Source organism: Octopus bimaculoides, chromosome 3 (genome assembly GCF_001194135.2).
Source record: "Octopus bimaculoides isolate UCB-OBI-ISO-001 chromosome 3, ASM119413v2, whole genome shotgun sequence".
NCBI lineage: Eukaryota > Metazoa > Mollusca > Cephalopoda > Octopoda > Octopodidae > Octopus > Octopus bimaculoides.
In genome coordinates this window covers 8,040,964-8,053,781 of record NC_068983.1, presented here as the reverse complement: position 1 = coordinate 8,053,781, position 12,818 = coordinate 8,040,964, and the positions used below count along the sequence as shown (strand labels likewise).

The 12,818-nt window shown below is 34.4% G+C and overlaps 1 protein-coding gene and 1 long non-coding RNA gene across 4 annotated transcripts in view; both read right to left on the bottom strand.

The window, feature by feature from the left end:
- Nucleotides 1-3,709, bottom strand: part of LOC128247259 (uncharacterized) — a 9,595-nt gene extending 5,886 nt beyond the window's left edge. Inside the window, exon 1 of one of the 3 annotated variants that reach the window (XR_008263611.1) lies at nt 3,573-3,700. Coding sequence is in view for 1 of the 3 variants with exons in the window: in XM_052966001.1 (XP_052821961.1) it covers nt 3,573-3,708 (136 nt within the window). In the remaining 2 variants the exon portion in view is untranslated. Of the gene's footprint in view, nt 1-2,981; nt 3,314-3,572 lie in introns of those variants that run through there. The other 2 variants (XR_008263612.1, XM_052966001.1) reach the window with 2 other exon arrangements.
- Nucleotides 3,710-6,841: 3,132 nt separating this feature from the next.
- Nucleotides 6,842-12,818, bottom strand: part of LOC128247391 (uncharacterized) — an 8,752-nt gene continuing 2,775 nt past the window's right edge. Inside the window, exons 2-3 of the long non-coding RNA XR_008263770.1 lie at nt 8,861-8,928; nt 6,842-7,118 (exon numbers count right to left, since the gene is read on the bottom strand). This is a non-coding gene — a long non-coding RNA (uncharacterized LOC128247391). The remainder of the gene's footprint in view (nt 7,119-8,860; nt 8,929-12,818) is intronic.

Genomic DNA, 12,818 nt, shown 5'->3' with positions numbered 1-12,818 from the left:
GTGACATTTTTACTGGGGAACGGGCGTATGGTGTTTGTATGTGTGTGTACATATGTATGCAAATATGCGTGTGTGAATATGATTTGTGGTTGCCGGAGTGGTGTGTAGGTGTGTGCATGGACCTGTTTACATATGTGTGTATGGGTGTTGGTTGTGGTTGCTACAATTGTATTGTAAGTGTATATATGCATGTGTTTTTTCTTGAAATGTATGTGGGTTTGTGCTCTAGTGTGGAGATATTGTGATTGTGTGTGTGTGTATATATGTGTGTAAGTGTGTTCGTGTCGGAGGTTTGCATTGTATTGGTGTGTGTGTGATTTTGCGTATCTGTGTGTCTTTGTTTTGGGCGTGCACATATATATATATATGTATGTATGTATGTATATATGCATATATATATTATTTATATTATTATATGATTGAACGCCACGCAACCATTTCCAAGTAACTTCTATCTTAATAATTCTGATACGACACCATTCTATAACCTTCTCTATTTCTTTCACTATCACTATCTCTCTTCTTCTTTCTATACTCTTTCTATCTCCCTTTTTTCTTTCTCATCCTTTCCCTAATTCTTCTTCTCCCATTCACCGTTCTCTATCTGTTCCTCTCTCTCCCTCACTATCCAACATTGACTCTCTTATTGCATACACGTGACCAGCGGCCATCTTTCTTTTCCTAACTCGAATTTATTTCTTCTCCTTCAGTTACAGGGATAGCACGCATTTGTCAAAGATTGTTTCTCCAGCGTATACCACTTCACCTCCTTATGGATTAACAGGCCTTACCGTTTGTTTTCACTGTCCTGTTTTTGTTACCAACTTTGACCCTCCGCAAATCCTAAATTTTATTTAATTTGCTTTGCGGGAGCAAACTGTTTTCACGAAGACGCATCTTGTCCTAATGCTCGAAATGTGAGGAGTAGATAATACAGTGGACAACTAATGAAGGGATTGTTTTTTATGTTGCCTATCTTGTTTTTCTATTTTTTATTTTTTTATTTTCGCAAAAATGTTCGTTTTTTTTCAATGTTTTCGTATTTCATTTTTTCGTTTTTCATTTTCTTGACGTTTTTTGACGTCCTGTACCCATATACGCATGTGTATATACGTATACATGTAAGTATGTAATGCATATATGTATATAAGCATATATATTATTCATATTATATTATATATTATATATACTTATATATATATGTATATATATATATATATATATTCAGAAATATGCATAGCCATATAATACACATATGGTCAATCGTGCCTACACACACACGCACACATATGTGTGTATATATATATATATATATATATATATATATATATATACATACATACATACATATATATATTCAGAAATATGCATAGCCATATAATACACATATGGTCAATCGTGCCTACACACACACGCACACATATGTGTGTATATATATATATATATATGTATGCATGTATGTCGAGCGTCATACTAATATATACTTTTGTTATTTACACCACCTGTCCTCGTCTGTTGTTATTTTTTGTATAATCTCCCATATATATATATGCTTATGTAGGTACATACATTCATGTATTGTAAACACGCGCACAGGCACATATACGTATATATATAGAGAGAGAAAAATGCATCCCAACACACGCACATATGGAAAGGGAGAAAGAGGAGAGGGAGCGAGTTTCCTGAATTATTATTATTATTATTATTATTATTATTATTATTATTATTATTATTATTATTATTATTATTATTATTATTATTATTTCACAGCATTAAATTTTGAAAATGCATATTTGGCGAGGTGGAGACCTCTCGGTAACTTCTCAGCATGTGTGTTTACCAAGTTTTTGTTACTCAATAGGATGTGCAAGGCTTCCTCATGTTACAAGTCACATACAGTGGATTGGGTGTGCATTTTCCATTATTGGCCGTTCTATTTCGCATCTTATTTTTCATCCTTTATTCTCTATATTAGGTCTGCTAGTGACGTTGCGTGTCGCCGGCTTATCTTTCGGAATGAGGAGATGTGGTTGCGATAATGGATCTTAGATTGGTCTTCGTCGGTTCCTATGTATGCGTATTATGTTGTGGTGTTGTGATTGTGCATTTGCATATGATTCTTTTTTGCATGCATTGGTTCCTGAGTGGACATGCAGATTTCCTGCGACAGCTGCAATTATTTGCACTATTATTGAAGCCCTTCTACTTTCTAAAGTTCCAGTGTGCATAGTCAAAGCAATAGCGGATCTGATTACACCATGGGGTATCATCTTGAAATTAAACACAAGGAATGATTGTATTATCACTGATATAATGATATAATGATATAATATAGCATCGCACAGGCATTTTCCAAGGGGACAGCCTCTTTGTGATGTTGTTTATGGTTTTTGTGAATCCCTTGTCATTCATGTTAAGAATGTCAGAAGGATATCTTACTGGTTCATAAGGAAAAAATACCAAAATTACACACTATTTCTTTGTGGATGACTTGGAAATATATGCGAAGAATATGCATGAGATGAAAAAGAGCCCTGACCTGGTTACAACATTCTCAAAGGATATAGGGCTGGAGTTTGGTCGTGATAAATGTTGCTTTAAGGTTGTGAAAAGAGGGAAAACTGTAAACCAGACTAGCAACATCTCCATCAATGACTTGACTGTTTCCCCTATATCTGATAAAAAAAAGCGTTACATGTATCTAGGAGTGGAAGAAAAATATATCTAACAATGGCATCTATAACAGAACACGTATGCCCGCGGCCTATGGCGTAGTGGTTAAGAGCGCTAACCCCAAGATTCCGAGTTCAATTCCAGGCAGGGACCTGAATAATAATAATGATAATAATAATAATAATAATAATAATAATAATAATAATAATAATAATAATAATAATAATAAGGAGAAGAAGAAGAAGAAGAAGAAGAACAACAACAACAACAACAACAAAAACAAAAACAACAACATCGAGAAATACCTTAGAAATGAGAACGTAGGTTTGAAATTTCCCCAAGACACTTGATGAAGGTTGAAGGGTATATCAGTCAAAACGTGTTAACAACAAACTAGATGAGTACAAATATCAGTCAAATGTAAATAATGTACATAATTCCTCATCTTTTAATTATATAAATTAATTAAAATTTGTGATTTTGCGAAGGGTCAAAATAGGTAACACAAACAGGACAGCGAAAACAAACAAGAAGGGCTGCTATGCCTAAACTAGGCTGTGGTGGCGAACACGTAAATCAAGCTAGGACACGCGACAAACAAGGACACGTCTTCCTTGTTCCAGCTACAACGGAGAAAAAGAAACATGGCCGATGGTCACGTGGGTGCCACGTGAGCAAGGGAGGAGGAGTGAGGGAGAGAGAATGACATAGTAATAGGATAGAATAGTGGGAGAAGATGACGTAAAAGAATAAGAGAGAAAAAGAGAGGAAAACGAAAGAGTAAAAAGATCGTATAGAGTGCGTATCAGAATTATTAAGATAAATCTTACTTGGAAGAGGATACGTGGCGTTTAATCATATAATAATATAAACAATATATATACATGGAAACTTACTTGTTTGTGCTTCTTCGTATATCTTGCAGTAAGTAACTATGTTCTTATATATAGGAACATATTTCCAGCTGTCACAAGTGTCAGATATTCCTATTGGGTTATCACTTCTGGATTCCAAGTGACGTGACATTGACATCCTTCGTCTCAGCAATTATTAAGACTATAAATTCGTTGCTCATCGTATGATGTGTCACATTTACAGCCATTGTAATTGTCATTTTCGATTGTGAGGGAAAATTTTACTTTTGCATGTATTTCCAAAATGGTAGAAAAATACTAATGCTAAGAAAAATACAACTTACACATATGTATTGGTTCATCTCATAAATAATGCTGTTTTTATACTTCTATTACTTTTCAAAAAGTCCTATTAATCTAAAATATAATCTCCATCTATCTGCTAGACTTGCAAGTCCCCTCTTCCAAATTCACTCGTGCGTGACGAAAATACACCTCCAGTATTGTTCTTACTTCGTTTAAGGAATACATTCTTTTTCTGTCCAAATGATTTTGAATACTGCGGAATAAATGATAATCAGATGGGGCAATGTCCGGCGAAAATGGTGGGTGGGGTAACGTTTCCCATTCAAACTGCTCCAGCCTTTGGGATGTCATCCTTGCTGTATGTGGCGGACCATTACCCTGATGAGATAACACTTTTCGTCTTGAAACCAAAGATGGTCATTTATTTTTTCTAGCACTGACTTAAGCCGGTCAAGCTGCTCACAGTAGATCTCTTTTCTTATCGTTTGGTTTGAATTGAAAAGTTCAAAGTGGACTCAATCTTTCATATCCTACCAAACAGATAACAACACCTTAAGTGAGTGAAGACCTTCTATAGCCTGGTGTGTCAGTGTTTCTCCTTTCCCTACCCATTATCTTCAGCGCTTGACATTTTTACAGAGGACCCATTCACTATTAACTATTCAGTCCAAAATAGGTTCATTCGTGAGACGTGAGCACAAAGAAGAGCACTTATTCACTCTCCGCTCACGATTAGACTCAGAAAGTTTGTGAGAAAACCATTGACCCATTTTTGTTGGCTTTTCCGATGGCATGTAGGTGTCGATGAATGTTTGAAGGAGCAAATCCAAGCTTCTCTGCAAGATCCTCAACAGTTACGAATGGGATTTTGTGCCACCAGGATTTTCAGTAGTGGCCGATGGAGCCACCTCAATAAAAGCACAAATAGTGAGCGGTTTTCCACAGGGCATTGTATTGGGACCACTGCTTTTCATAGTGGCCCTCTCAGATATGCTCTCAACTACCCGGATACGAAAGTCGCGCGGAAAATGCATGTATTTGGAAATGGAAAACATTTTAGAAGGCTTCAGCTTCGAACAAATTCATGTGAATAATTATCAATGATTATAACAATCAAAACTGCTTTTGATATGACAGGCAAATAAGAAAACAGAATATTGACCTGATAGGTGACTAGTTACTAAACAAAAGCTAAGAATAATAAAGCGGAAGGTGTTTGGGAAAATTTTGATCAAAATAAATGTTTGAAATAGGTCATCAACTACTTTGTGAACTTAATATTTTTTTTTAATATTTTGATTATGTTGTTTATTGTACATTTTTAAAATTTAAGTTAATATATTTGAATTCAACATTTCTTTGTGTTAAGCCGAGCCATTTCTGTTTTATTTTTAGTATTACTGGAATGAAAAATACAAAAGTAAATAAAATTCATGATAATAATTTCAGAAGCATTGTAAAGAATAAAGTGACCAGAATGAAAAATGCAGTAATTAAGCCTGGGAAAGTTCAGGCAAAGAGGAACGAAATGTTATTCTTAAAATGCTGCTCCTGGCGTTAGAGTTTGAAAGCTAAAATATGAATAAATAGCCTAATGTATTTTTTTTTAATATTTACATAAAATCTTATATCAAAATACTCAAGAAGCTATTTATTTTCAATTTTAGTGAAGACTGATTGTCTGAAAGTTTATACATTAAAATTCATATATTACAAATGGAGTGCATTATATATTTTAAAAATCACATAGTGGCAATTATATAACTTCTATTTAAACAGCTATATTAATTGCTGTAAGGATTGAATATAACTTAACGCCTTCCTTCTGCTTTTAACTGCTGTATAGCTCGTATTTTAATTGCTATTTCATCTGGTATTTAAATAATACGTACACGGATCAAAGATAAATTTAACGACTATATACTGGTATTTTATCTACTATTTTATCTTCATAATTAATCAGTCACTTACGGCCGTCATAATAGACTGTTATACAATAGGTAACCCTAGTGTGTGAAGACACATGTCCAAGTGATCATGGTTTTGATACCTAGTCTAGGCGACCCGTTGTTCTCTCGAGGTGGGAGAGTGACACTATCGCTGGCACGTCGGCAGAAGTTCTTTACGGTATATTTTTCGACTCTCTACAAACCAACCTGAGTTCAGATCCCACTTGCAGGAGAACGCAACAAGAAATCACTCCAATATGCAACCAAAGTCTACTCACTTTAAACAAAGTTCCAATAATCTACTTAGGTCGTACAGAAAGTGCTGAAGAAGGCTCACACTTGCAGAATATGCACAAAGGCAGACCACCAATACAGCAGATCATTAGTTTGTAATTCTTCTTTATTAGATTATAATTCTGTTCTAGGATTATTCACATCTCTAGTCATTGAAAATCAACAGTAACTCTTAGACCAGTGACTGTATGGCTCCCAAGTGCCTTACGTGGTTCTATTCGATCATATCGACAATTATATATGTAGAAAAGGTCTGTACAAATTGTTGCATTGATTTCCCTTCGCTTTTCTTTATCTTTATTTTGAATTAATTTGTTCTTCAATAACGATGTTTGAATTGGGCGAATTACGTACATAATTCAATTATTGAAGACATCACCAGGTTGAATCACGGCTCATGGATGCTGTGTAACAAATCCAAACCGTAATAAATATTTCAGTGTTGTCTCTTACGCCTTTATTGAGTAGAATTAGTTATGTCCAATTTTTATCCTGTCATTAAGATTAATTAGATAAATTGACCGATCAGTATATCAATTATACAACTACCATCTTTAATATTCAGCAAGTGTTCAGCAGAGTGATGTTTCATGTATTAGTTAATAACATTTTATGGAAATGAAATAGTACCATCAAACAATCACAAATTAACAACGATTCCATATTCCAAGATATATTTAATATTATAAGCATGAATTTTACATAGAACAGATATCGAAACCAATCTGATATGCGAGAGCTATTTTCTTCGCTTTTGTCAGTATGTCTATATCTGTACTCTCTATACAATTATTGCTTATGATATCACAAATCTTTATTGAGTTTCTTCAGTGAATTGAATACAGTCAACAAACGTTGAATATAATTCATGGACAACCGCTTAAACACTTCATATAAGCGTTAAATTTTTCATGTTTCAAAAATGAATTATAGCAATCATATCGACATTTGCAGTGCTCTCGTAAACACTCCAACCAAGAGTTTATAGTACTGTTTTTGCGCTTTGCCTCGCATTCGGGTTGACAGTCCACTTTAAAGCCTAAAATTAGTAAATAATAAAAGTTGCCTTAATAACATTATATGATATTTAAAAACGAAGATGAAGATACATTGTACTCATATGAAGATTACTACATTAATTAGCTTCATCTCTGTCTTTGAACGTGGTTCACACTGTTTCTGCTACACGGGTCAGCTTTCAACGTGGCCTCCGTTTAAAGCAATTTTCTGTAAACGCATATATCTCTCTTTAAATTCCTTAATATCTCCGTATATCCTTCACCCATTATCCATACCTATTTATCATTTGAACTCCATAATTTTATTTTTATCATTGTCTACACAAAATTAATTGATGTAACCTTTATTATTTTAATTGTTTTACTTTTTATGATTCTAATTTATTTTACAATTTGGATGAATTGCGTGAGGCAATTTACGAACAACGATAAGTTGCTGCGATATTTTCACCAAGATTTTTTATAAAATATACAACTGCTAGACGTTTACTCCTAGCAACTAATTTACTGAATCGTGACTTTATCTTAACGACAGTGATCAACATATTAGAAACGCCAATTGATGGTTTTCAGGGAACGTTTTGTTTTCTTCGAATGTAATCACACAACTTGAAGTGTTCTTAATGTACATATACGCAGACGCAGGATCTCAAATAGGATAATCCAAGGTTTAACGTCTCTGAGAAAGCAGAAGAGGGAAGTGTAATCTAGAGAGCAGCAGATCTAATAACGTAATATCCAATAGATAGGTTATGAGAAGGGCTAAATCTCTGAAAGAAACATCAAAGTGATAACATCTTTTTCGGTGATATCAGCATTAAACAATTCAAGAAACGTTACAAATGTATGGCGCCTAGCGAGTGCATGAGACCTGATTCATTTAGAACTGTTTGAAAAGTAGGAGATCATACTGGAGGGCTTTGCGGATGGAAATAAAGAAGACCTGTTGTAAAATGCATTACATCAGTTCTGATACTGCATAGACATGTTAGCAATGGATGTATAAGATAGAATCTATTCTTCTTAGAATGTGAAACACTATATCGGAAGGATCATTCTAACTTAGTAAATCAGTTCGCGGTGATATGTAGTGCATGCATGTGTGTGCGTGCGCGTGCGTGCGTGCGTGCGTACGTGTGTGTATGTGTATGCATGTCTTTGTGTCTGTATCTGTGTGTCTGTGCATTAAATTGCGAGTGCATGTGTTTCAGAATGTTATGTTTAGTTCTACCTATAGCACCTACTTAAGTGTTAGATAATCACGATTATCAAAAACTAAGTGTAACCTACAGGAACAAGCAGTTACTGTGTGATTTTGGCCAATGAAAGGATAGATCTAATCAATGTAGTCGAATACAATGGGGGCGGGAAGAATTGTAGCAGAATAGATTTAAGGTATTATAGGTGAGATAAAACAGTTCGAAATAAAAATAGCGAGATGTGGTTGGAACAGACATGAATAGGAAACAAGAATAGTGAAGAGAACAAACTGAACTGAAGGGGTTGATTAAGGATTATATTGAGATATTTTTTTTATTTATAAAAGGAATATCGTATACGGGAAATCTGTTAACGGAACATTCTTGTGTGAATTATGGTTCACAGATATCGGGATACACAGAGCAGTAATTCTCAGGAAAATTGATTCTAGATAGTTATTAAAATCTTTCCCCTAAATTAGATTTAGATGCACAATTAATCATAAACGTCATTAGACAGGAGTCGAAAAACCTTTTAACCAATGGAATAACAGTTTTCCTACCTTCGGTCACGGAAATCATCATGTATATTGCCAAGATAATGAGAAAGAATGCAGAATTCATATTGAACCTGTAAAATCCATAAATACAAACGTACATATACATATATAAACAGATATTCAGACATAGAAGGACTTACATGCAAACATAGGCATTTATGTTTGTATGTGTTCATATATATAATTGTGTCAAGGACCTATAATTCTTTAAGGGATGCTAGTATCCTAGTTCTCCGGTTTATACTAGTGTTCAGTGAAAACTAAATATATTAGTTTAGTATTGACATATATATAGGTGTTTAAAATATTTATGAATGAGAAAGGGAAGAAAATGGAGAAAATGACATACGGACACCAATTTATTCAATGATATTCAAATCCATATAATGGAATTCCTGTCCTACAGCCATTTCCATATCCAATTAGTTCAATTACAGAAATTAAAATAATTTAATTTAAATTAAATTTTCATATTGAATACTTGGGTATTTCATCGGGGTGGGGAGATTGAAAGCAAGTGAGAGAGAAAAATGGTAGGGAGAGAGAGAGAGAGGGTGAGGAAGAGGGTGGTAGCATTCATCAAGTAGTTTTGCATACGTTTGTTAAAAATACGTTTTTTGTTAGAAATGCGTTTTCATAAAAACGAGCACATTCAAAAATGCACACATATGAGTCTGTCGTAGGTCAACCAACACGTTGAAATGTAACTCCTTTTTGGAAAAATTCTCCCCCGATGAAGTATTCAATTAATTAGTTTCAATATGAAAATTTAAATTAAATTAATCTAATTTCATTTCTGTAATTAAACTAATTGGATACGATCTGATCGGTTCGAAGATTATCTACGATTAAGAGTTAATTAAGGATTTTCTTTCCATCGAATGAAATATGTTATACAAAGGACGTTCATATACAAAAGTCAGGTAGATTGAAGCTTCACTAACTTTACAAACGTATACGCAAGGATATATGAGAAATGAAGTAACAACTTCATCACAATATTTAGGTATCCTAAATTCAGTAAATCGTTTGGAAGATATTGCCGGTTTACTTGGTATATGAAGATGTGGCTGTTACAACAGGACCGCACAAATATCTTCAACGCACTTTTTACAAACAGACATTTCAGATCACATCATAGCAAACCTTATACTCAAGCCTCTGTAAGTGTTAACTAACAGACACCCTTTTGCTGTTACTACGACTAATACAATTACCACTTCTACTAATTCCACTATTGCAATTACCAATACTACTACCCACGAGTATATTACAATTACTAATAATACTAAAATTGTTACTACTACTACTACTACTACTACTACTACTACTACTACTACTACTACTGCTACTGTTGCTGCTGCTGCTGCTACTACTACTACTACTATTACTACTACTACTATTACTACTACTACTACTACTACTACTACTACTACTACTACTACGACTACTACTACTACTACTACACATCTACTACTATTACTACTACACCTTCTCTGTGTCTTAACTGTAACAAAAATGTGAAACATTATCTCTATAAACCAAGGGATTTTGAAGGTCCAGTGTGCGTTATGGATACACAGACAGATGAATAAATACTTTCATCACATTAGGCAACAAAGATTTTTTTATTACAGAATACCAAATAGGTGTTCCTAGCAAATTTCGGTATGCTGATTTCAAATCTATGATCACACTTTTTCTATCACGTCTAGATTTTCGTGTAAAATACGAATCACTTGGTAAAATTTCCTACCACGCCTAGATTTTGGCTTAATCGGCTTAACGCGACTAATGTGAAACTTGTCTTTCAAGGTTAAAGCAGTTTTGCTTTGCCAGCTATATACAATTTCTAACACACCGAGTTGGCAACAAAGAGCCAAGACAATTGCAAAGGCCCAACGGTCAATCTCTAAATGGCAGTCGTGTAGAGTGGTTGTTGAATCTCTCTGCTGGTAAGCAAATAACAAGCTGTTGTAACTTGTGTGATTCTATAGCGTTTGTGTTGTACTGTAGTAAGTATTTCTTTATATTTTATACTTCTTAATTATTACTTTCTCCAATTGTTTTTTCAGATATTGAATGGTAATTGAAATGCAATCAAATAGACGTGCTTGTGAGAATCATCCAGAAAATTTCTGCTATAGCTCCGGACAACATACACCTTAGCCACAACGTAGAAACACATGAACAACTATTAAACTTGCTTACAAGTATTATTTCGACGGCAGGTTTGAAGAGCAAGAGACGTTTGAAGTGCAATGCATTGTTAACAGTCTAGATGAAAAGTAAAAGTAAAGCTATACCATTTACAGTCACTTCAATGAATGTTATATTTGTTTGACAAACATTTAGTTTCACAAATAAAACAAATAAAAAAGAACATTTTACCTAAACTGCAAATCCGAAATAAAACTAGTACCACATGATGAAACAAATCCATTAATTCGACCAGAAACAGCAACAGACAACTGTTCATTTGATGATTCTGTTCGCAAAGTTAAATGACTTAGAGCGCGATTTGGAATTACCAAATGAAAAGAGAGAGTTGCTTCGTTTCAGACTTCAACAAGGGAATTTTGGCCGACCAAATACCAAAGTATCCCATATCTGCTATCGCCATTTATAGTTTTCACTATATTACTTACATGAGGAAAACAGTTGTTTCTGCTACGTTATCAGTGTCTTTGGATGAATGGTTAGGCGCAGAGATTGGAACCCCGCCTGCAGAATTCCGCTGTCTGTCTTAAGCCAAAATAAACGAGGAAAGACATCCGTGTTCACTGATTATTCAATTATGCTTAACATAATACGTGTCACAGAAAAATAGCATAGTCCATCGCAGCGCTACTCAAAAAACAGGAAGAAAAAGTGAGAGAAAGTTGGTGCGAAAGAGTACAACAGGGGTCGTCACTCCTCCCTGCCAGGACCTCTTGGAGCTCTGGGTGTTTTCGCTCAATAAACACAAACAACGCCCGATCTAGGAATAGAAGCCGCGATCGTCCGACCGCGTGTCCGCTGCCTTAACCACTGGGCCATTGCGCTTCCACATAATGGAGGATGCCTAATCTTAATTTCACTGAATTTCAAACGTCGAATGTTCTCTCCACGACATTGTCTGATATGAATATCAAACACATATATCTAACTAGACTGGTCGCACATACAGGTGAGAAAAGTGTTGAATCTTGTTCAAAATAATTAGATTGTGTTTCAAATTGTCCTCGAAGCTATAGATATCACCAACGTTTATATTTCAAAGATGCAGTCAATTTTTCCTTAGTATGTGTGTTAGCTTCACAGATACTGCAAATTCAGTTCTGATATGATAAACAGCATAAGACTGTATTTCGTACATTCGGGTCCTATAATCCACGAAGCTCTTGAAATAAACAAAATTTTAATTTACCGAGATTACTTCTGCGGACTAAGAAAAAATGATAACAACAACAACAACAACAACAATAGTAATACTAATAATGATAATAATAATAATAATAATAATAATAATAATCATAATAATAATAATAATAATAATAATAATAATATAAATTCAAATTCATCAGGAACAAAGAACACAAATAATTACACACATGCACACACACACACACACACACACACACACACACATTCACACATATAGATATGTGTGTATATATGTGTGTATACACACACACACACACACATACACATATATATATATATGTATATATATCATCATAAATATACAGGGATTAGCATTGAGTTGCTTCTCCAACATACTGAAATATTTTATATTTTATATTTGATATCTCTAAGTTAGATGGTTAAACCGTAATCCCTCCACACGGGACTTCTTTTCATACGGGACTATTTGTGACGCACATGGAATGGATTTCTTTGGGGTGGGATGCCTGAACTCACTGGCCGATGAATTCGTAAGTGCCTTTCTTATCGTTGATTTTTGGTGTCGCATTGCCAA